General features: G+C 43.1%; 2 protein-coding genes across 2 annotated transcripts; one reads left to right on the top strand and one right to left on the bottom strand.

Annotated features, from left to right (window-relative positions):
• Positions 1–7,552: 7,552 nt before the first annotated feature.
• LOC147062460 (semaphorin-3F-like) lies at positions 7,553–18,902 on the top strand. Its single transcript, XM_085929166.1, has 18 exons — positions 7,553–7,629; positions 7,704–7,840; positions 12,258–12,418; positions 13,457–13,519; positions 13,599–13,718; positions 13,890–13,983; positions 14,059–14,178; positions 14,291–14,436; positions 14,689–14,803; positions 14,878–14,947; positions 15,069–15,213; positions 15,291–15,513; positions 15,684–15,772; positions 15,853–15,894; positions 15,969–16,126; positions 16,184–16,251; positions 16,386–16,513; positions 16,817–18,902. The coding sequence occupies exons 2-18, from the start codon at positions 7,729–7,731 to the stop codon at positions 17,192–17,194; spliced, it is 2,232 nt and encodes a 743-aa protein (XP_085785292.1). The 5' UTR covers positions 7,553–7,629; positions 7,704–7,728; the 3' UTR covers positions 17,195–18,902.
• On the bottom strand, positions 18,515–23,731 carry wasb (WASP actin nucleation promoting factor b). The gene is made up of 10 exons (XM_085929168.1): positions 23,493–23,731; positions 22,188–22,328; positions 20,734–20,823; positions 20,535–20,631; positions 20,344–20,379; positions 20,085–20,262; positions 19,779–19,954; positions 19,201–19,715; positions 18,967–19,078; positions 18,515–18,895 (listed from the first exon to the last, which is right to left on the bottom strand). Exons 1-10 carry the CDS (start codon positions 23,592–23,594, stop codon positions 18,837–18,839), a joined length of 1,506 nt encoding a protein of 501 aa, XP_085785294.1. The 5' UTR covers positions 23,595–23,731; the 3' UTR covers positions 18,515–18,836.

The raw sequence follows: 23,731 nt of genomic DNA, 5'->3' as shown, positions 1-23,731 counted from the left end.
AGGAACGGCAGCAGTGTTGCAATGGTACACTTAAACCCTTGATTCCACTTTTAATGCACAGCTATAAATATTCCACTCGCAAAAACCTGTCCTGCCGGAGGCCCGGCAGCACTCAGGGTATGCGGCCTACGATGGGCACATACTATTAATACTAATGTTGCAAACGCATTACGCTATGCCAAATGATCCCATGTGGAATAATGTATTTTGCTTCCACTTTGATCAACTCCCCACCACAAAGCAGCCACGTTTCATGATTATAACTTAATAACAGGCTTAGTTCTTTTCACAAGATCAATTTGGACAAAATTTGTCCACATCTGTTTGGAGCGATGACAACAGGCTAAATCAGGGGTGTCCAAAGTACGGCCAGAGGGCCATTTGCGACCCAACGTTTTGCTTGCTGCATCAGTGTTGAGTAGAATACCTGAGACAGAAGACGCAATTGATGGACTGTCAATCACTCGTGGGTGCACCTATAGCAGGCACAACCTTGTGGCCTTGGCCTGACCTGTTAATTGGGCTTCAGTAACTTTGCTGAGACTATGATGTAAAAAAAAAAAAAATGGACCTTTGCCCTAAATGGATTCCTGAGTCCAATCTCCATTCCTGTTAGTGCTACTCCTGCACACGAATCCTCTTGTCCCCCCCTTCGAGGTTAAATTGGCGACATCACAGCTCCCCTGTTTTCTCAAAGATTGATCTCGTGAAGTTCGCAATGCGAGCCGACAAAGCTCTGACGTCAGTTTCAGTTTATAGCAGAGTGTTGGATGAATTAGTCTTTTCAGTTCTTTTGCTTTTCTGTCTCGTCTGACTTGTGACGCACTTCTCACCTGGTATGCAATATTTTACCCACCGACTCATTTACACACGCACACTAACTCCTCATCGATGCAGTAGATAAGGCCCGAGGTGAGGTACCACATTCCAGAGCTCGAGATCGCCGACATCGTTTTTATGTCTCGTCTAACGTTGAAGATAGGTTTGCTAACACAAGTTACCATCTTACTCTCATTCAGATTGTGTCATTGATATCGATCTAGAGTGTATGAGCCGTCTCTGGAGGCCCCTTCTCGCCTGTAGCAGCGATAAGGGGCCCCTACACGGGGCTTTCACGATAAATGGCAATAGTGTCGCTGTTTTGTCATTGATACCGTACAAGCCAAAGTCAGGAGTTTCTCGGGGTCCCCTTCAGCGTGCTGGTATTTTTTTTTTTTCTTGATGTATTTACAGATTTGCAGCACGGATTGTAGGTTTTTCTCGATTGTGTGCTTGTCATCTAATCAAGGTAAAAAGAAGCATTGCAGGCTAGGTGATGAAAGAGGTGGGGGGGGGGATAGGAGAGGGAAATGGATGAGTGCAATGATAAGAGGAGCCGTCTGGACCCCATCGCTCACATACAGCAGATGGATGACTCTTATCTGGGAGATCGCCGAGTGCATGCTCGCGCCTGGGCCCAGTTACCGACGATCACACCAGACAGATGAATGCTAGCACACACACACACACACACACACCCCTGCCCAACCCCTTCACCAGTCACACGTGAGTACACACAGAATGGAGCAGATTGCAGCATTTGTGTTACCTTTTGCCCTTCCCCCATGCATCTGACAATGAATTCTACCTCGACATTGTCCAAATATACACAGGTGCATTTTAATATTTTATCTGGGGTTTTTTTTTGGAGGGGGAGGGGCATTTGGGCTTTTCCATGTACCTTTTTCTTTGCTTAAGTCAAGTCAATTCCAATTGCACCTTTGGTGTGAACGTACATTGGCGTGGCTCAATTTTGCAAGCATGCTGAGAGATTTACTTGGTTTTGGGCCAGCGAGCATTCTCCCAATCATCTTCATGTTACTGTAAGCAGCTTTTTCGAACCTGTCATTATTCGTACGGTGCACCTCTTCAACAGCTGTCGCTTCTCCTGGAAGCATTTTACATTTTACAGTGTAGTGTCGAAGGCAGATGGCAGCGGGCCCCGTGGACATATGGAGCCTTGAACACAGCTCCATCTTGGGAGGGTGGGGAGGTTTGAGGGATATGCATACTTTTTTCTGCAAAACGAATCAGCTCGGCTTCAGCATGCGACAAGAAGGAGAGCGGCCGAGAATGTGTGTCGCGTGTGAGCCCCTCATCCACATGTTAAAAACCTTGCCCTACTTTTGTAATTGCTAGTGTGCTAAGTCCGGGGACATGGGCAAACACCTGCTCTTGTATTTTTCATGATGATGTTTTGTTACACGTTGGATAATAATTAGAGGCAAGGGGTTAGCTCTGTCATGTTTGTTGTGATAGAAAACAGGCCAGCACATTTTTTTCAACACAGTGATTTTCTCTCAGGGTCACTGCGCTTTCCCAACATGCATTTGTGTACTTGTTGCCTCTCTACTGCGTTGGGCATATGCAGACACTTGGCAATTTGTCAATTTAAAATTGAGTGTCAGCAGGTCAAATATGTTTTTGTTGTTTTCGCTTAAGGGGAGAAAAATGTGCTTCTGGTGATTGATGGGTCTGGTGGTGCGGGATCCAGCTGCAGCTTGCGGTCGGCCTACAGGGATAAATAACAAGAAAGCAAAGTCCATTCATCATATGGGACAACATTTTAGGGCAATTTTTTTACTCCTTACCAGCGCAAACATTTTGAGTCCCCCAAAAGTGAAAGAAAAATTTGACGTGAGGCTCTCTCATGCGGCAATGCCGAAATCCTTTTTCACTGTAGCGTGCCAGCCGAAAAGTCTGGCTGTCCAGTCTGACCCTAAGCGGCTACGCTAGCACAAGGTCACACTGGCAGGTTGGGATTTTTTTTTTTTAAATTCCAAACCCCATCCCTTTTCACTTTTACGCCATTTCTCCATGATGCGCGAGCACTTGTGGCTTACAAAGAGGCACTCTAAAGAGACCAGGCCAGACCACTTGAGGGTGTAGGCTAATTGCAGGTCGCATCTGCGTCAGATAACCACTGATCCCGATAAAGGATCTCAAATTCTTACTTAGTTGGGGTGTGAGTACTTATGCCATGTATACTCATGCTCTGTTTTAGCCATGCCTAAAGAAAATAAAGAAAACTGATCGGGTGAAAAAAAAATACTATACTGTATGAGTATTTTCACATTTTAAGTAACTTCAAATACATCTCTGAATTCACTTTACAGGATCTTGAACAGTCAAAGGCTGGCACAATCACACAAGATGTATTGGGAGCCAAAGTTGAGAGGAAACCTGAAGTCAGCACACATCCGTGACTCATTTCCTCAGCTGGAAAAGGACTGAAGCAAAGATCCTGGCCTGGACCCATCTTAACTGCGTGTCAACGTCACGAGTGGCTGGAAGCCAACAGGAGACAAGGCCATTGCTTGCATAGTCTGTGTGCGGATCAGTCAAAATCATTAGGAGGTGTGGGTTTCAAAAGTTAAAGCTTTTTTTTCCCCTCTTTTTTTATGGTTTGCCTGCAAGAACTGCCCCTTGCCTTATTGACCTTTTCCAACCTGACACACCTCATTACCTCATGTGTTTATTCTATTTTCTCTGTGTGCCACACTATGCCACAGCCCCCTGCAGAAAAACCATACTTCGAACGGCGGAATAGCAGTCAGACAACACAATTGCATTTAATCATAGTTTTCAAAGATTTATTTCGTTAAATTTTGCTTTTAACTTTCCATATGCTCTTACTGACAAAACCCACTGCTCTTCAGAAAATGCCCCCATTTTTTTTAACTTATAGATCCTAACCCTGTGTTACTCAATTCAACACATAATATATATTTCCCCATTTGTGCATTCTATAAAATAAATAACAATGCCAGACTGTATCTGGTATTACAGAAAATGCATAACCATAACCTTAAAAAAACGTTCTCATCTCTATAGCCTTTAAATAATAGATTTTATTTGTGTAATTTTTTTAATTGACCAATAATTGTGCCTTTTAAATTAATTGCACAGCAGTTCCGAGGATTTATGTATATTTTCTGGTACTTATGTCTACTTTCTGGTTAATAGTGGATAAAATATATAAAATGACATTTTATTGTTCTTAAATCATTGAATATTTATCTTTGTAAAGAAGCGAGCATCATATGGTGGCAATGAACCCAATTCAACTCAATTTAAAATAAGTGGCAGTTTGGCAAACATTGGTCAATTCATCCAAAACAAAAACACATTAAACTAGACAATTACATGTTTTATATTTCAACCAACCACAGCCCTTTGCCTTAAAAAGATCTTTTTCACTTCATGCTAACAACAAATGCAAACCACCATAATAATAATAGTGCACATATACAATATATATTGTATATGTGCACTATTATGATGATGATTATTAATGATAATAATGACAAGTGTGCATAATGTTGCAGTGGCTATGACAAAAGGATGAAACCTTTCTGTTTTTGACTTGGTCATCCCCTCAGTATTTTTTTTTTTTTTTAGTTTAGACATTTCAGAATGTATAAGTCCTGCTTTTCAATCAAGCTCTTTTAACAAGGATGGACATCCAGCCTTCACCCTTATCCAGCCTTCTTTTGTCACTGTTGTCATGCACGCGGGGGCCAGCCACTGTGGAATCCTGGGAATTCTTTTTGTCTTTTTTCTTTCTTTCTTTTTTTTTGTTTTGTTTCCCCCGACCAAGCTAACACACGTAATGGTGACCATGAAGTGCGTCAGTCAAAGAAAAGCCATGCATGAATATAAAACAGCAGCCCCGTTATAAATTATTAACTTTTCCAATAGACATTGAAGCGACATTTTTTTTATTTTTTTTTTGCAGGAGGCACAACCACTGGTGCGTTCAAGTGCAGCTGCAGCAGGAGCAGGGACGTACGGGGTTAATCCGACCCATATGCTGCACCGGGAGGGAGGTTGGGTCCACCACGAAAGGGAAGGCTGAGGCTGGCTGGCTGGCAGGCAGGCAGGCACAACAGAAGGGAGAAGACAGCGGGACTCACCATACACTCACTCACACACTCACACACACTTTGAATCCCAACACCTGCACTTGTTCGCCCTATTTCCACTCACACAAGTCTTTCTCGTCCACAAGCGTGACGTGGAGTCACATCATCACGCGGAAGGCTTTCTAAAGTTTGCCAAAAGGATTTTATTCCTTCAATGTGGACCAAGTCGGCTATTGGTTGCTCGCTTTTCTACTTAATTGTTTGTTTTTGTTGAGTTTTTTTTTTTTTACCAAGAATATAACAAAAGGATTATTTCCTCAAGTGCTGTGATTTTTTTTTTTTAATTTTTGTTCCCTGGAATGACGCCTGGGGGAATGTGGCTGTGACAAAACTTTTGGATCGTGGAGATCAAAGGTAGGAGTTTTTTGGGTTCAACTTTTAACCAGCGTTTGGTTACTGCGTGCGTGCGCGCGCGTTTGTGTGGTGAGCGACTTAACATTTTTGCGAGATGGGTTTCCTATTTCTAGACTTGACAGGTAGACTGCGCCCATGTGTGGCCAGAGCTCGTCCTCTAATGATTAGATGGATCTCCAAACCTCACTATGGTATATTATTACAAGAGATCGCCCCAATCTGTCCTGTAGTTAACACCCAGCTGTCAAAACCACAGCATCCACACGCCCCCCCCCCAATGGAGGCCCCCCATAAGCGACTAGTTTGATATTTTTTCTTCATGAGGTGTTTCAAAAGCAAAAGCTGTTTCCGTGGAAATACAGATGGATGAGTCGTGAGACATTTTTATTTTTAGTTTGTTTCCTGAAGGTCCTTTTGAAATGGTGTTTTTGACGTCACATCATTGCCTGGAATATTATTATTAGCTTCATGAGACATAGGCATGGTAGCAGGAGTTCATTCAGTCATGAGTTTTACCTATAGCGGATCAATTAATCGAGTAAATAGCCGAACCCTAACCAAAGTTGTACCGCCCCTAAGTCATTCGAGCGAACTACTGTGGATGTGTCACAGTTAATTGATTTCAATTGAAAGCAATCATCAAATCAATCCACAACTGTTTAGACACATGCTTCGAGCCATATGTGTGATGTTATCCATTTTTAGAAGAACTGACCAATGTGAAGAAATATTTTAGATCATAGCTTTACAAAATGGTCCAGTGTTGTTTTTCATGGAACAAAAAATGTCATCATATCTCTAATTGGAAAGTAAATGGTATTTTTACATTTTGATAAGCGGTAGCATACAACAAAATCCGAAAACTTCTGGTGCATCGTTTTTCCATCGTCAAATCGCCTGTGTTCGGGCATCATAAGGTATCATTTCCTGTTTAAACTATCAATATTGTCAATTACTCTACACTATTTGCATCGGGGCACAGTGCCTAACCATTGTCATGCTTGTGTGGGTGGTTTAAATTGTATTTGTATGATTAGAATTGGCGTTAAACGTTTGCCAAAAGCTGCTCCGGCTTTGTCTCGGCCCCACGGATTTCACGAGAGCAAGAGATGCCCGCGGGATGGCTTATCGGCCCAGCAAACAGGGAGACAATTTAATGGACTTAGCTTTTAGTATTCATAATTTAGATGGGATACTCTCCTGCAAAGTGCAGCTGCATAATGAATGCCTGAGTTAAGGTCTTGGTTTCAACACCCCGAAAATGTCAGAAATAGTCGGTACGGGGGCTCCCGCTGTTTTTGAACTGTCACCTCTGTGCCACGTCAGCTCGTAGCCGTCTGCGCTGATGAGTCGGAACCGCGATGAGTCAAAGGGAAGAGCACATGGCCGACTTAGTTTCAGTTGGAGTTCAATGGTTAGCAAACTGGATATTAAAGAAAGAAAATTACATGTGTATTGAGAACAACTTTACCTTTAAATTGCTAGCTTCATGCAAATACAAATGACATTGGCGGACTACAACTTGCATCAATAGTAGCAGTGTTATGAAGAAATAGATCCTTGAACATAAACCTTGGAGCAGACGATCAAACAATAGCGGATATTATTTATTCTCGGTGAAAAATAACGTATATTACTGAAGCTTGTAGAGTTTATTTTATACATCTCTATTATACTGCCCCTGGTGGTTAAGTAGGGCACACCGGAGGGAGCAGGACAATGTCAATGAACACTGAAGTATTTATTTCTTTGGGTAAAAGCAGGACAATTAGTCTTAATATATTTGTTGCATTGTCAATTTGTAATTGTGTTTTTTTTTTTTAAATAATGGAATGGAAATCAAATTTAATTAATTTTATTAAACTAAAATAATTGACAGATCATTCAAACAATTAGTTGCAGCTCTAGATATTACTCCGTTTTTATAACATTGCAGTATTATTCAGTGCAATTTTTTTATTATTAAAGAACACATTACAAATAATTTATCTTTGCATGAAGAGTTTGGAATAGATGAATTGCATTTCCATTCAATGGGAAAAGATGGTCAGAGATACGAGCGTGGTGTCGAGGCAAATTCATTCCGTATCTCGAGTGTATGCTGCAGAACTTGCATTTCCCACCGATCCATCCTTGCTTGTAGCCACAATTATGCAGTCTTGACACGCACCTCACTACATTGACTCTTTAAATAAATAATGGAGCTGTCATATTTTCCAGCGCAGGTGTGAAGATTTGGACTGCGCTCTGCATCTCGCCTTATTGGAGAGCTGCGGGCCAAACTTCTGATCAGAGACTTCAAAGTGAGCCTGTGCGTCTTTTTCTGTCTCCTATTCCTCATGGGGCACTCTATAATAATCAGTCCTTTTTTTTTTTTTTGTCCAGATTTAGATCTGTGTGGGCTACCTGTATGCCTGTTACCATGACAACATCTGGAGCCCAACTCCTCCTGGTGGCCTTGTGTGTTTACAAAGGCCTGAGCCTGCAGCAGTCGGCGCCGCGGGTTCGCCTCTCCTTCAAAGGTGAGCCGGAACGCTTGGCCATCTTTTTTTTTGCACTTGCATAGACCTGTGCGAGTCAGGCTCGGCTTCCTTTTTATGCGTACAGTATATAAAGAGCGTGTTTCCTGCCACATGTCAAAACGGTGCACAAGTGGAAACAAAAGGTGGATATTACGTGTGTTTTTCTACTGGCAGCCAGTCCACACCCTGAAACTCACACGCACAGAAAGTCACATTTGTCTTTTTTTTTTCGCGCTTTGTCATCCGGCGTGATAACAACCATTCAGCAATATGAGCACATGAGGATTTTTCAAATCAGATTTTCTTCATCTGTGACAGACCACACTCATGAAGATCAAAAAAATATCTGGCATTTAACCGTTTTGATTGTATTCTGTGTGGTCTTTTCTAACAACACCTTAAGATTCTGTCGCACCACCGATCTCAAAACAAGTTCTCCGAGGTAGAAATAAAGATAAAAAAAAAAATAAAGAACAGACATGGAAATGACCCGTGTATCCAAGAAACCTTTTGCCACCTGGGAAACCCACTTTCAAACAAAAACGTCATTGGGAAGGGTATGTTTGTTTTTGTTTATGGTCATTTTCCCTTTTCTCAATCAGTGCACTTAAGATTTTTGTTTGGAAATATTGCACACGTTTAGTATTCAAAATTGCCGCCATGACCTGTTTCGGACCCTATTATTGGAACAAATCCACTCTAAAGGACCTCAGGCCATAGGATTCATCGGGTAGGATAATTTTACAAGCTTTTGGTTAGTTTACTCCGCTTATGTTGGATATAAATTACTTGGGTCGTAGTTTCAGTAGACTAGGATTAGCGTTAGAAATTGGTGTCTCAAGCCTGAGTTAGGGTGTCAAGGTTATCATTTAAAATTATAGTTAAAGTGAAAGTTTTGCTTTCAAATTAGGGTTCCAAGACAGAATTTGAGTTTCAAATGAGGGTTTCATGTAAAGGTTAGGATATCAAATTTGGGTTATACCCACAAGACCGAGTTAGGGTTTTACAGAAGTCAGGGTTTCGTAGAAATCTAGGGTTTCAAATGAGGGTTTCAACCAAATGTTATGGCTTCAAATCAGGTTGTCAATGCCAAATTAAGGTTTCAGATCAAGGTTTCAAATCAGGTGTAGTGTTTCAAGCCATGGTTAGTGTTTTGAAATTTGGCTTCAATTCTTTGCATAATCAAGGTCTTAAATTAAGGTTTCAAGCCATGTTAGGCTTTCACGCCCGGTCTTGGTGTTTAGTGTTAGGTGGTCTTGTGAGTTACTCTGTGATTCCCATCACTAGTATTAACTTGACATTTGACACAAAATGTCTTGGCTGGTCAACTAACATTATTAATCAAAAAAGAGGATGATATGGTGTCGCCATGGCAACAAGGAGAACTGCAAACCAGTGTGCCATCCACAGGATTTCTGACTGTTCCAATATGAACACTCCAGGCATCAAAGCAGTGTAGGAGCTTTTTTGTTCTTTAACTAACATGTTTTCACTTCATCTGACTCAATCACACGCGTCACATCACCTCGTAAAGGTAAATAAGAATTACAGGAATGAGATTTATGACATTCTTAAGTCTGGTGCTTTAACAGTGAGTCATGCTCAAATGCAGAATTTATTAGCAGATTTGACAAACAGCTGGAGGCTTGTTTTGAGTTCAACTTCTTTGATAAGAAATCTGCATGCTTAAGTCTTTTGTTTTGACCTCCAAGGCTAATTCCTTCTCGGTAAACAGCTTATATGTGAGTGCTTCTGTGTTTGTTCAATCGAACTTTGGTATTCCTCAAGTGTAGTCTTAAGTGGGTTTCACATAACATCAGGGGTGGAATAAAAAAATTAAATAAAAATCAGCGAATAGGTGAATCTGCAGGTGCCAAATCGTGAGTATACAGGGGTCCGCTCGAATGTATTTCGAAACAAGTCTCTTAATTCACTTTACAGTCTTGAAGCATTTTGATGTTTTCAAGCTCGTAAATTGACACTCTAACAACTGTAGTTGCCTTAAATGGAAGAAAACTTCAGTCATCAGTTCTTAGGAGGCTTGCAGGCAGTAGCTAGCTTGCGTTTTAATGCTAAGATCGCCTCCACCTAGCATACACGAGGGGCATGTCCACAACAGCTGAGAGGTGTTCACTTATTAGCTTCGCTAGCCACACTCCCAAACCGCATTGACCCTTCCCCCTAATACCAAACAAGAAAGGCGAAAAGTTGGATTTAGACCAAATATTTTCTGCCACTCCGAGAATGTATTGTTCATTGTTTGCCACAGCAAGCCTTTTTGTTCCCGCGGGCGCCCGCGGAGGAGGTTGCGGTGCCTGCCAGGGCCCATGTGACTCTAAAGGCCCGAGATCTACGTCTTGTTCCCTCTATTGTGTCTGTTGAACAATTGACATGCGGGGCGGAATTAGTCTGCGTTGCTCGAGAGCAAAACGTGCCGTGTAATGGAAGTCGGAGGAGAGCTGTGTCCGAACGCATCATTAGCGGCTCTCTTTTGTAACCCGAGAGCTCGGCATGACCCGGTTGTAGCGTCATACTTGAATCGTGTGTCCTTCCCAGTGTTTCCCTATCAGTGTCAGAATGCTGTCAGGGCTTCTCTGGATGTTTACCCGATGATGGCAGGACATTGTTGGCTATTTTCAGAGACGTGTATAGGGGTGTGGCGTTCCCACATTCAAGCCCTTGAATGAATCCACGTCGTTCATCCTGTGTTTACCTCGTCCTACCTCAAAGACGGCATCCCGGAGATCCGATTGCATGGGCTATTTTAGTCGCACCTTGCCTACATCCTGTTTAATTTTGACCCCCCCGCAAAGGAAGGCGGCGGATACTTTGATGTAAATAAAGATATGCGCGCCGTCCTCAATCCCCGTAAGCCAGTTTCGGAGGCTCGTTTGTGACCATTTGTCGTGACATAAGCCGGCTGTCTTGAACGGGGGCCGATATGCTGCGCGTATATGGCGCCGAAATTAAACTCGGACCACAGATGTGCGGAACGATTGTTAGCGTTAAAAGGGTTTATTTAGGACAGTGTTGTTTCCCTTCTTAAGTAATGGACAACATTGAAATACCGTAACATAGTATACCCAAGTGGTCGATAAAAGTAACCCTTGCAACTTTGCCTGTACTGCATTCAGCAGGAAAATAGACCTACTTACATAGTTTAGCACCACCACAGTATGAACGGGTGAGCGTATGAATAATTCACGATTCACCCACTGTGAGCGCTTTGTGTAGAGGCTTTTATAGATAAGCGTGATATAAATCCAATTCAGGTTTAGAATTGTCATTATCTGCCTGCTACGGAGACCCAAAGGTGACAAACTTAATGGATCACTCACTGGTCATCTAAAACAACAATAAAAACAAACAACAAACAAAATAGCAATGTCAGCCCCCCCTCCCAAACTGTCTTTTACTATTTTTTTCTATTTCACCCCCAAACAAAACCTCAGTCACCAGACAGTGATTACACAAGACTACAAAAGTCTACACACCCCTGTTCATATGCCGGATTTTTGTTATATAAAAAATATAAACCAAGGTAAATCATTTCAAAACCTTTTTCGGTGTTAATGTGATATACATATACATATAAGAAAAAATAAACAACTGCAATAATGGGGTTGCACAAGTGTGCACACCCTATTAAAACTGGGGATGTGGCTATGTTTAGAATGATTCAGTCACATTCAAACTCAGCTCGTACCTGCTAGCATTTAAAGTGGAATTAGTGATTATCAGTGTGAGACATAAACTCCCGTACATTTTCTGTGGTCCTTTTTAAATTGTGTATTTCTCACGCAGCAAATGAAAATTGTTCAATGAGAGCATTCAGGAGAAGAAAGAAAAAATCCATTTTCCAGCAGCGTGTCTTAACAGGTTCTGCTCGGCTGAGCACAATCCTGATCTTAAGAATTTGCCACGCTGACCGGCGTTCCTTAAGGGACTTGCCTTTTTCGCATAACTCCAATGGGCATGTGGTGCCTTCGGCTCAATCACACAGTCAGGACACATGAAATATTCACATGCTAAAAGCAAATATGTTTCTTAAAACGCACCGAGTGGAGTTATATTTAATCACCTGCTGCATGCAGTGAGAAGAACAAGTGTTGTTGCAGCGACTTTGTGTTCATTCAAGCCTGTCATAGAACATGTTGGAGGCATTAGGACTACACTGAGCAACCTTTGCTCAGTTATTAAAATAAATCTTTGAAAGTCATGCAATAACTCAAACAATAACTCTTGTGTTACTTTTCATTATTCACAGTAAGTGTTGCCACGTGCGATTGCCTCAAAAGGTAGTCGTCTGAGTTTGTCTTGCACCTTTTAAAAAAAACAACTTGATTTTTAATGTAATTAAGTTCTGCTGAGGTCTGGATTAATTATTGAGCAAATAACCACAACACTTCTTTCACAGAACTGATGGACACTCGGGCAGCGCGGCCCTTCAGTTTCTCCTTCAACACCAGCGACTACCGAATCCTCTTGATGGACCAAGACCAGGGCCGCCTGTACCTGGGCAGCAGGGAGTACCTGGTGGCTCTGGATATGCACAATGTCAACAAAGAGCCGCTCATAGTACGCACGCTTGCACACACATTCAATCGATTGTTTTTTTACTATGTCTAGCTTTACTTTTAGAATAAATGTTTTTGGGAAAACGTTTAAAATACAACAAATTAGAAGAGTCCACTTACTTCCGTTCAAGCTATACAGACTACCATCACCTAGGTGATTGAAAATCTCCACAGATGGAAAAATGACATCACAATTGTCCTATTAAGAGGCTAATGAGCTGTAAAATCTGCTTTCAACTGACTAATATGAAACAGGTAAACTCCATTCCTTTTTTTTGACAGAAGTCGGTGAAGTGTGTGATAGCTTTAGGCACTTCAGATTCCAGATCTTAATTGGATAATGTGGAAAGATCCTACAATGTACTGTTCAAGATTAAAAGTAATTGCTGCCTGTAGTCATGGGTTCATGTCAGCATTAAAGTCCTAAATTGCTCCTCATTATTATTCAAGCGCAAACTGGATTTCTTTCTTCACAAAAGTGTTTTTGCTCCAATGGCACACTTTTCATTTACTCCCTTTTTTTTTTTAAGCATTGTCTGCGAGTGACCCAAACTGATGTAACTAATTTATATTTAAGTGTTGAAATATGTGCGGTCACAATTACTACAGAATGAGATCATAGCAGTTACACAACATAAGCCCCCCCCCCTAAAAAAAAAAAGTCAAATATAGGTACATAAAATGAATGAACAATTCAGTCAGCAATGCGAAAAAACTAAAACCAGATGTTGCAATCAAAAGCACATTTTCTTTCTCTTTTTTTTTTAAATTCTCTTTTGTTCCCATGACTCAATAACACTGACATTGATGTGGTGTTGCTCAAACTGAAAACAATCCTGCTAGCTTGAAAAATGATTTCCCATCCCTCACTTAATTTTTTGCACTCCCCATATTGTGACTGTTATTTGACATGCAGAACGTACATGCAATTTTATTTTGGCTATTGTTTATTTTTCACATCACCATATATACAATGAATGACAATATTGGATTATCATACATGCTAATTCCCTAATAAGTCATTGTGTGTTCAATCCAGATTCACTGGCCAGCATCTGCAAAGAGAAAAGGCGAATGCCAGATGACAGGAAAGGGAAGACAGGTGCGATCATGTTATTTACATTCCTTGCTTTCAAAATCAAGAACAAGTAAAAAGCATGTTGAAATTCCTGCTTGTACAGGGCGAATGCGCCAACTTTGTACGCTTGATCGAGCCGTGGAACCGCACCCACCTCTACACCTGTGGAACGGGGGCTTACCAACCCATTTGCACGTTCATCAACAGAGGCTGGAGGGCAGAGGTGAACATATTCGCACGTACCCCCGAGCGGCATTCGTCGATAAAATCTCCGTGCGGCAGACCTGGAAACTTTTGTCCTGATAAATATTTCAGGAGTACAAACTGGGACACTGATTTGTTTATGATTTTCCTGTGCTCCCTTGTGCCATCTATTTTTATGCCGTCTTCGCAGGACTACCTATTTCGATTGGTCCCCGGGTACGTGGACTCCGGGAAAGGAAAATGTTCCTACGATCCCAAAGAGGAGAACGTTGCGGTTCTTATTCGTAAGATCCTTTCACGATCAACGGGCTAAAACAGATCCAATTTGTTTGATTGATTGTTTTCTCCTTCCACTTTAGATGGTAACCTGTATGCGGGTGTCCATATTGACTTCATGAGCACAGATGCGGCTCTTTTTAGGACCATGGGAGGGAGAAGTGTCATCCGGACGGAACAGTACGATTCCAGGTGGCTCAACGGTGAGTAATGAAGGGTGTAGTGGATTACGGGTTAGGCTTCCTGTCTCGTTCATGCCGCAATCGTCTTCCTGCTTATTTGATGGATTGATTGATTTTATTTTTTGTCCTCCAGAGCCCGTGTTTGTTCAGATCCAGCAGATCCCTGACAGCGCAGAGAGCAACGACGACAAGCTCTACTTCTTTTTCCGCGAGAAGAGCTTAGACTCGAGCGGAGGGGCGAGTCCCAACGTCTTGGCCAGGGTGGGCAGAGTGTGTCTGGTGAGTAATAAATAAAATTACAATTGCGCTTAGATGAGACACGAGCTGTGACTTGTCTTGACTTGTGAGCAGAAATTCCACTTAACAGCTCGAGATGGTGGCAGAAAATTTCCGCTTCTCAATTTCTTCCTTCAGTTGATTCATTCCGTGACGAAGCTCTTAAGTGAAAGCACCACTTTACGCCATTAATCTTGTCAAATGAAGTGTTGAAGTGGACACAATGAACCACAACCTCATTTCGTCTGTGTCCAGAATGACGAAGGTGGCCAGAAATCCTTAGTGAACCGCTGGACAACGTTCCTCAAAGCTCGTCTTATCTGCTCGGTGATCGGCGATGATGGAGTGGAGACGCGGTTTGATGAACTACGTGAGGCGGCCGTGACAAATTGCATTTCGACAGCGGCTTCTCTCTTATTGATTTGCGCACGCTCGGCCTTGCAGGTGATGTATTCATTCAGCCGACGCAGGATGAAAGGAACCCGATGGTGTTCGCGCTCTTCACTACCGCGGGGTGAGTAGCCACAACCTTCGATTTTTCACATCCCGACAATGACATTGTTTTTTATTTTTATTTGTGATTCAAGCATATGATCCATATGTTCATTTGTCTTTCCATTCCCAATTTGTTCCAGCTCTGTGTTTAAGGGCTCTGCTGTCTGCGTCTACTCCATGGCCGACATCCGCAACGTCTTCAACGGGCCTTTTGCCCACAAGCACGGCCACAATTACCAATGGACGGAATACAACGGCAAGATTCCGTACCCACGACCGGGAACGGTGAGTCGCGGCACTCTTGGCTCCGCTCGAGGACGCAAAGGCCGAAGACTCACGCGCACGTCTTCTTTGTCACCCAGTGCCCAGGCGGAACCTTCACCCCTGGGATTCGCTCCTCCAAGAGCTTCTCTGATGAGGCTGTCAATTTCATCCGAGCTCACCCTCTCATGTACCAGCCCGTCTATCCCATCCACCGCCGCCCCCTAGTGGTGAGGACCGGTGTGGACTACCGCTTCACAGCACTGGTGGTGGATCAGGTGGATGCAGTGGACGGACGCTACGAGGTGCTCTTTCTAGGCACGGGTGAGGAAAATGGATCATTTTTAACTTTGAAACTACATTTATTTCATATGTACCTGTGAAGGAAATAGCACTTTTTAACAAAACAACATACAGCGTGAATATTAGTCATTCAAAAGTTCTATGATTGATCTCTTTGTTTGTTTTATGTTATGTACCTTCACTTCCTTCAGATCGTGGTACCATCCAGAAGGTCATCGTTTTGCCCAAAGATCCCACCAGCATGGAGGAGCTAACACTAGAGGAAGTGGAGGTTTTCCGGGTATGTCTCCTCTTCATCATTTTATCGTGAGCGCATTTACATCTTGTTCAATTTTCATTTTTTTTGTAATTTCTTCACAGAGCAGAGCTCCTATCAAAACGATGAAGATCTCTTCTAAGCGGGTAAGCAAGCGTCGTGGCGTTTCACATCTGCGTTAGGACACCGCAACTCACCTCTGACATGTTTTGTTTTGCAGCAACAACTGTACGTGTCGTCGGACGCGGGCTTGACGCAGGTGTCGCTGCACCGCTGCGACGTCTACGGCCGGGCCTGCTCCGACTGCTGTCTGGCCCGAGACCCTTACTGCGCCTGGGACGGGGAGAGCTGCTCGGCTTTTACTCCTTCCACCAAGAGGTGCAGAGTACAATGCTGATGAAATTGCCATGGCACAACTTTTGTCATCTGTTGCAGGAGGAGCAGAAGACAGGACGTCAAACACGGCGATCCTCTGAGGCAGTGCCGAGGCTTTAACGCCAAAGGTCGGCTGCTTTTCGTTTTCTTGTTGATTGAGTTGAAATTTCAGTCGTGTTGAAAAGAATTTTTAATACGTCCGACCATCGGCTTGCATCCAGGTCAGGTGGGAAAGTGCAATGTTGTTTGTGTGTGCCTCCAGTGGAGAAACGTCTGCGGGAAACAGTCCAGTTTGGTGTGAAAGGGAGCAGCACCTTTTTGGAGTGTCAACCTCGCTCTCCTCAGGCAAGCGTCAAGTGGCTTTTCCAGAGAGATGGCAAAAGGAAATTGGTAAGGAACATCACTTAAAGTAGTTGCTCGCAACTTGCAAGGGGTCGAGATAGAGCCCTGCTCCAAGTAGGGGAATTTTTTAGTCATTGATTCCATCCCCCTGATTTTTTTTTTTTTTTATAATTACCTACAGTATATGAAGACATTGCCTGGATTTTCCAGGCCGGTGGAATATTGTGCATTATTAGTCAAACAATCAGAAAATCCAAGAAAACACAGCTTTCTAATATTTCTATTTATGTATTTGCCTGTATTGGGAAAACAAATGTGGACACTGTTTCTATCTTTCTTGGTATTCTTCAGCTGAACCGCGTTGGCAATGTCCTGAAGACCAACCACGGCATCCTTCTCAAGTCCCTCAACGGATCGGACGCGGGGCTTTATCACTGCCTGGCCACCGAGAACAACTTCAAACACACGGTGGCCCGCGTGGCGCTGCGTATCCTCGATCGGGACATCGTTTTGGCTCTCAGCGCCCGAGATGACGACGAGGACGACCCCGAGACTCGCGACCCGCGACCTTACCCTCGATCGTCCCCCGCCTCCACGCCTTTCCCGCCTGAAATCAGACTGATCAACCAGTATTGCCAGTCCTACTGGGAGCAGTCCAGTCTGAAACAGCAACAGCGCAAGCGCACCAGCCGGCGGCACACGGAGGGCCAGGAGCAAGGACTTGGTTAGGGCACGCCGGCCGTCTGAGGTGGCCCGGTCGGACTTTTATTGGTGTTGTTCGTGCATGTTGTTTGTGCATCTCCTTCGTTGGTTTGACGGCCGACGCCGTCCAATACCATATTGGTGTTTTTTTGTCTTGTGCCAATCGGGCATTTTGTGGATAGCACACCTCACCTATGAGCGCATTCCAATGGTTTCAGTGTAGCTTTTGAACGCTCCTGTTTGTCCGGCTCTCATTTTCAGGACATAGTCACAACGGAGTGTTTTTTTTGGGGTTTTTTTTTGTAATTAAGTTACCTTCCAGACCAACCACAGTATATTCCTTATGTGAAAAAGCTTTTTGTCACACAACCACATGACTACTATGACATACACAATTTGCCAAAAGTTAGATTTTTGGATGAAGTTTCAGGGTGATCATAAATTGCACTACAGTCACTCCTCACTATATTGTAGTTCACGTTTTGCAGTTTCAGTGCATCACATCTTTGTTTAGTGGTCTCACATCATGCTTACTGAGCAACAAAGGTTTGCACCTGGCTTGAATGTTGATTTTATTTTTTTGTCAGGGTTCATTCAAGGTCGGAAGCAGTGGCAAAAATGTTCGCCAGACGTTTTTGTCATCAACTGGTTTTCTTCTTGAAAAGAAATTTTGAGACAATGCGACAAAAAACAGTTCACAACAGTTTGCAACCTTTTAGGAACCTTGACAAAATATCATCTTTGCGGAAACAGGGCTCAGTTAGATACAGACTCAAAGAAGTGTCGAAAAAAAGTTAGCGTCACACGTTAACATGATAAAGGGTATCTATCTACAACATTTTAGATTCATCCTGAAATGAAACCTAAAAGCTGAATACTTTTTAGGAGTAGTGGAGAGTAACCAAGTGCACCATTGTTTCATATTCCCACTGCATGACACTGAAAGCTGGTGGTGCAAGCAAAATCCAAAGTTTTGAAACATGTTTTACTGTCACATAACCAGAGTGCCACAAGAAGGTGTCAACTGGCAGAACCACAAGTGTGCTACTTTTGAGTATATTGAGAATAAATGTAATATATTGATTGTGAATATATATATATCTATATATAATATATACGGCCATTGGATTATTGTTTGCGAAAACAAAGACACTTCATTCGTGTTTGCATGCTTCTGTATGTTGTTTGTTGCTCTTCTTGGGCCTTGGCGTGTAACAATGTCAAATATGTGTCAAATATGAAAATTGTGTTAAGCTAAGCCATGTGGATGTCACCCCCCCCTGTCCTGTGCTGTCGTGACCCTCCCAGTATGTGAGTGGTGAAGACGCACTTCACGGTGGTCTTCCAGTCATGCACTTTGTCAGTGGTGGTGGTGGGAAATTTGGGATGTTTGCACAGATGTTATCAATAAGTTCAATCTTTTTTTTTTTTTTAAATGTACAGTGTCTTGTTATAAAAAGTAGAATGATGTCAACTATTTCTTAAGGTTCATATGTGGTTCTCTTCTTTTAAGAATACTATGAGTAGAAAGGGGACAAATTGACTTGACTTGCTCAAAGAGACAAAGGAGTTTATTGTAGAGAAACTCTTGACCTCACAAAAGAGTTGAGAAGTATCCAATTCTCAACTGCCTGTAAACAACAAATGCATAAGTGAACTTGACTTGGCTTCAGTCATCCCATTCGTCGTCGTCATCCTCATCATCTCCGCCCTCGTCTTCGCTTTCATCTGCAAGACATTGCAAACGCACGTCGGTCGGTTTTGTTTTCCTCTCGACCCGAGACGAGAGATGTTTTTACCTGATGAGTGGATGACTTTACTCCGCTTCTGCATGACCATCTTGAGCGCTCCGACGATACCCTCGCCCGACTCGGCCGGCAGGCTCGCGCTCACGTCTGGACACTCGCTCACCTGTGGCACGTTTATGCAAGAGCAGAGTTTCAAACTAGGGTCAGGGTTTCAAATCAGAGTTTCTAAGTAGGGTTAGGATTTCAAATTAGGCTTTCACACTATGGTTTCTAAAATGTGGTTACATTTCGGAGCTTCTTCCCCAGTCGTATCTGATCCAGCAGAGCTCCTCTGCTGTCTGGTTTCCCCACAGATGGAGCGGCGGGTGATGGCAGGCTGCCAGACGGGGGAGGAGGAGGAGGGGGTGATGCGTGAGTATCCGAGGAAAGCTGGAGAGGCAAAAGAGGCGGAGGTGGCGGAGGTGGCGCCGGATCTCCGCAGATTCCCCTGCTAGGCGGAGATGGGGCGGCTGGAGGTGTGAAAGCCGCAGTGCGCTGATGTTGCACGGTTGGCACCGGGGGCAGCGCGTTATGAGAGAAGCCTGTGTGCGAGGACTTGGAGGATGGTGGCGGAGGGCCGTGCGTCGGCGGCAGAGGCGGTGGGCAGCCTCGGCTGGACGCTCGCTGCGGCTGCGCCGGGATGGGAGGCAGGGGGCCGGAACGCCCGCGTGGAGGCGGCGGCGTCGGGGCCGAATTGGTCGAGACGGGAACAGGAGGAAGGGGCCCCAGCCTGCCCGGAGGAGGTGCTGGAGGCCCAGAGGCTGCAACACACAAACATCATGAGGACCCGTTTAAAAGAAATGGTGTAAGTCTTGTGTTCTAACCTCTTTTGGCCTCCCTTTTGACTGCCTCCATGCCGCCCGAGCGCTCGATGATGTTGTAGACCTGCTGGGACATCTGCTCATCCCTCAAATCATCCTTTCCAATGCCTGCCTGGGAAAGGAGGTTCCACAGGTCGGGGTCCAGATTGTTGGGGTCAAACCCAACATGGCTAACATGCCTGAAAGAAAGAAAGAATTAGCCATCCATCCATTTTCTGTACATAATAACAAATTAAGTTGTGATGCACGAGGTGTACATTGACTACAATGTAAAAACATTTGACAAAATGGATTCTAAAGATGACGTACTTAAATCCACTGGGTGCACCGATGTCTGCTTTAGAAAGGCCTTTTTTCTTGGTTTTCTTTTTCCAATTGCCACTCCGCAATGAAGAAGCCGAAGGCATCAAGTGGTAACGTTGGGAGATATCAGGGCTCGGGATGTCCACGGAGGCTTTGTGAAAGGAGCCACGGCTCGTCGAAGCTGCTTTTATGGGACAGTACAGAAAGGCTTGTCACGTATTTTGTGCCATCAGGGAAAATCCGTACAGAGAAGTAAGGAAGTTACATTTTTCTGGTGGGACAGGAGGAAGGGAACCTCTTTCTAGAAATGGAAACATTAAAATGAGTGAAGCCACACTTTGTCAAAAAAAAACAAGGTTAATAGTATACGTTGTGTAAAAGTTTGAGATATTCAGCGTTTGGGTATACTTTCAAAAATCACTTTGACCTTTTCAGGTCATCAGAGTACTGCGGTACCTTGCCGATTATTTCTTTGGTTGATTTTTCCCACTACAGCTTCCCTGAAGGCTTCTGCTTCTTGCTGATCAGCAAAATTCAGTCCAATTTGACAGTCCTGCATGTCAGGTGGAAGGGCATTAGACAAATAGACAGGATGCAAACCTTTTGAAGGCACTATATAGAGACTGGTGAAATATCAAATGAAATAGTTGCTTACATCAGCAGTAAAGGTGTGAAAGTACAACTGTGGAGAAGCAGAGTAAACAATTTGATTGTAGAGTTCTTGCTCCCATAACTTCTTCCCAGCCTGTGGGGTGTAAGACAATATGTAGAGGCCAGTAGGATAGAACGCATAATGGATACATTTCAAAACGATTGACCTCAAATGACACTGTCACTCAACATGCAGTGTGGCTAATGGTTTAGCCCAGGGGTCGGGAAACTATGGCTCGCGAGTCAAGTGTGGATCTTTTGATAATTATTGCATCTGGCTCTCAGATTTCGGCTCTTCGGATTAAACACTGGTCCCCAACGTTTGTAGCACCACGGACCGGTGTTTGGTGACGTTACGATTTTTGTGAAGAAAACTTCTAAAAACAATTCTAGAAAATTCGAATGAAAGGCATCAATCAAAAATAGCATGAATAAATGACTGCAACTTTACTTGCAGCATCCTCCAACATAACACGAGTCATGTAATGTTATTTATTCTTTCTTGTGCGGCCCGGTACCAAATGATCCACGGACCGGTAGCGGTCCGCGGCCCGGAGGTTGGGGACCACTGGGATAAAACCCATTATCACATGTTTTAATCCAGCCATCGATTTTCCGCGGCTAAATCAGGGCTGCAGTTGGCTGCAGGAGAAAGTGTCCATTGTTTTAATTGGATAATAGTTTACAGGTAAACGCCCCCTTTTGAATCAGTCTGCTCAAAACTAACCTTTCGACAAGGAAGATGAAAAGAAAAAAAGATGACGAGTACCGTACATTTTAGAATGAATGGACCTAAGAATTCGCCTTTGTGGAGAGAGCAGGTTCTGCGGTGTGTCTAATTTTGCAATGACAAAATTGCATCGATGAAATGGTCGCAACGCGCATGAAAAAAAACTGCAAGCAGCTGATTCTCCAAATTTGAAACGCGCTTCCTGTCACATACCATATTGGTGGATTGATCATGTTTGGATTTACGTATGCATGTGAGCATTGTCACATTTAAAAAAAAACATCAAGAATGATCTATGATCACGTTTCAAGTTTGAAAGTCTCAACGCTTGCATGAAGCTTAACCTCACCAAGTACCAACAAAGACATCAACAAATCCATGCAGCACCAGAAGTCGCATTAATGGTGAGTATTATAACAACATTATTTCCCAAAACTAAGTTCAGAGACTTATTATACTGACATTTTGTTGAATTTACTTTTTAAATGATATGTCTTTCACTGAAACAAATTTACAAAAATATTTGAAAATGTAATTTTTTTTTTAATTGTATTAAATTTGACTTTTATGGCTCTCTTAGTCAAAAAGGTTCCCGACCCCCTGGTATGCAACTTTCCAGCTCTCATTTGTTGACTTTCACGCAACATGCAATGTGAAATGAAGGATTACTAGAAACAAATTTTCTGGTTATGTAGTGGCTTGTGCGGCTTCTTCATTGCCGCCGTTACCTTCAAATCGTACATGCGAAAGAAGTACGAGCGCTGGGGGTTATCCTTAATGAGGCAGACAACTCCAGTGTGCTGCAGGCTCCATGTGGATGGCTGGTGAGGTAGGGCCATGAACAACTGTGCCACTGCAGTGGCCATGGACTGTATACACACACACACACACACACACACACACACACACACACACACACACACACACACACACACACACACACACACACACACATATATCAACAAAAGAGGTCGCGTCAAATTCTGACACCAGAGGAAGAAATGCTTCAGGCGCCAGTTCCTCTTTTCTGATGACTTCATGCAAGCAGTTTGTTTGCGATATGCATTGGATCTTTATTTTTGGTTTGGAAAGAAGTGATGAGGATTTCAGACAAGAGCTAGGGTTTCAAGAGAGGGTTAGGGTTTGGAATAGCGGTAGAGATGTTAAATTAAGGCTTTTCAAGCCAGGATTAGTTTAAAAGACAAGTTTGATCCAGGGTTAGGTTTTAAAATCAAATGGTAGGGTTTTAATTGAGGTGTTTGCAAGGATGTGGTTACAATTACGGGTTTTAAGCCAAGGCCTTCAAACAAAGGCTTCAAGGCAGGGTTAGAGCTTCACTTTAGGGTTTCAAATTCCGACTTCGGGGTTAGCTTTTCAAGTCAGAAGTAAGGTTTGACCAAATTTGGTTTTGAATGAGGAATAGGGTTTCAAATTAGGATTTAAAAGTTGGGGTTTTAATAAAGATTTAGGGTTCAAGCAGGGACTAATATTTCAAAGTAAGTTTTGAACACTTAAAACTGTAACTAGAATCCTTAACAATTGTTACAGTTTTTAGTTTGTGTTAAACCTGGGTATGGCATTAGGATAGAGTTTCAGATGAGCGGTTTTCAAGCCAGGCTGGGGATTTCATCTTATGGTTTAAACCAAGGGTTTGGCTTTGGAAGCCCAGGTTAAAGTTTCAAAGTCGAGTTTGAATGCAGATTCAAGGGTTAGGTCTTCAAGCATTTTCATTGTAGGTATTTAAGTCTGAAGTCAAGGAGAGGTTTCAAGGCAGTATTACATTTTCAAACTATATGTTCTCGTACCAAGGTTAGGGGTTCAAAGAAGGGTTACTGTATATGGGTTTTAAGTTGTGCTTAGAAATGCAATATGTATTTTCCCCAAAATATTACAAGTGCACACCTGGCAAAATAATGAATTTCTTTTTCGTCAGATGGATGAAAATATAGAATTTTTTTTCAAATCTCAACTTGAAAAATGAGCTATCATTTCAACACAGATATACGTTCACATAGATTGAAGTGGTAACTTACAGCACACCTTCTACCAAGCAGATTGTCCAGGGCCTGACTCTCTTGGGGGCTGAGCAGGGGGCTCCTCGCATTTTCCGTCTTGGTTTTGGACGCTCGGCTCATGGCGCGGTTGGAGCGAGCGAGCGAGCGAGCGAACTAACAAACGCTCGCTGGTTTGCAATGTCGTTTTCTCAGCACAGGCTTGACACGTTACCGCAATGGAGGAAGTTGAGTCTCTTCTCTGTTACTTCAACTCATAG

Source organism: Syngnathus leptorhynchus, chromosome 1 (genome assembly GCF_054491065.1).
Source record: "Syngnathus leptorhynchus isolate UIUO chromosome 1, UIUO_Slep, whole genome shotgun sequence".
Lineage (NCBI taxonomy): Eukaryota > Metazoa > Chordata > Actinopteri > Syngnathiformes > Syngnathidae > Syngnathus > Syngnathus leptorhynchus.
Note: the sequence above shows the minus strand (reverse complement) of the source record. Positions and strands in the feature narration are given on the sequence as shown.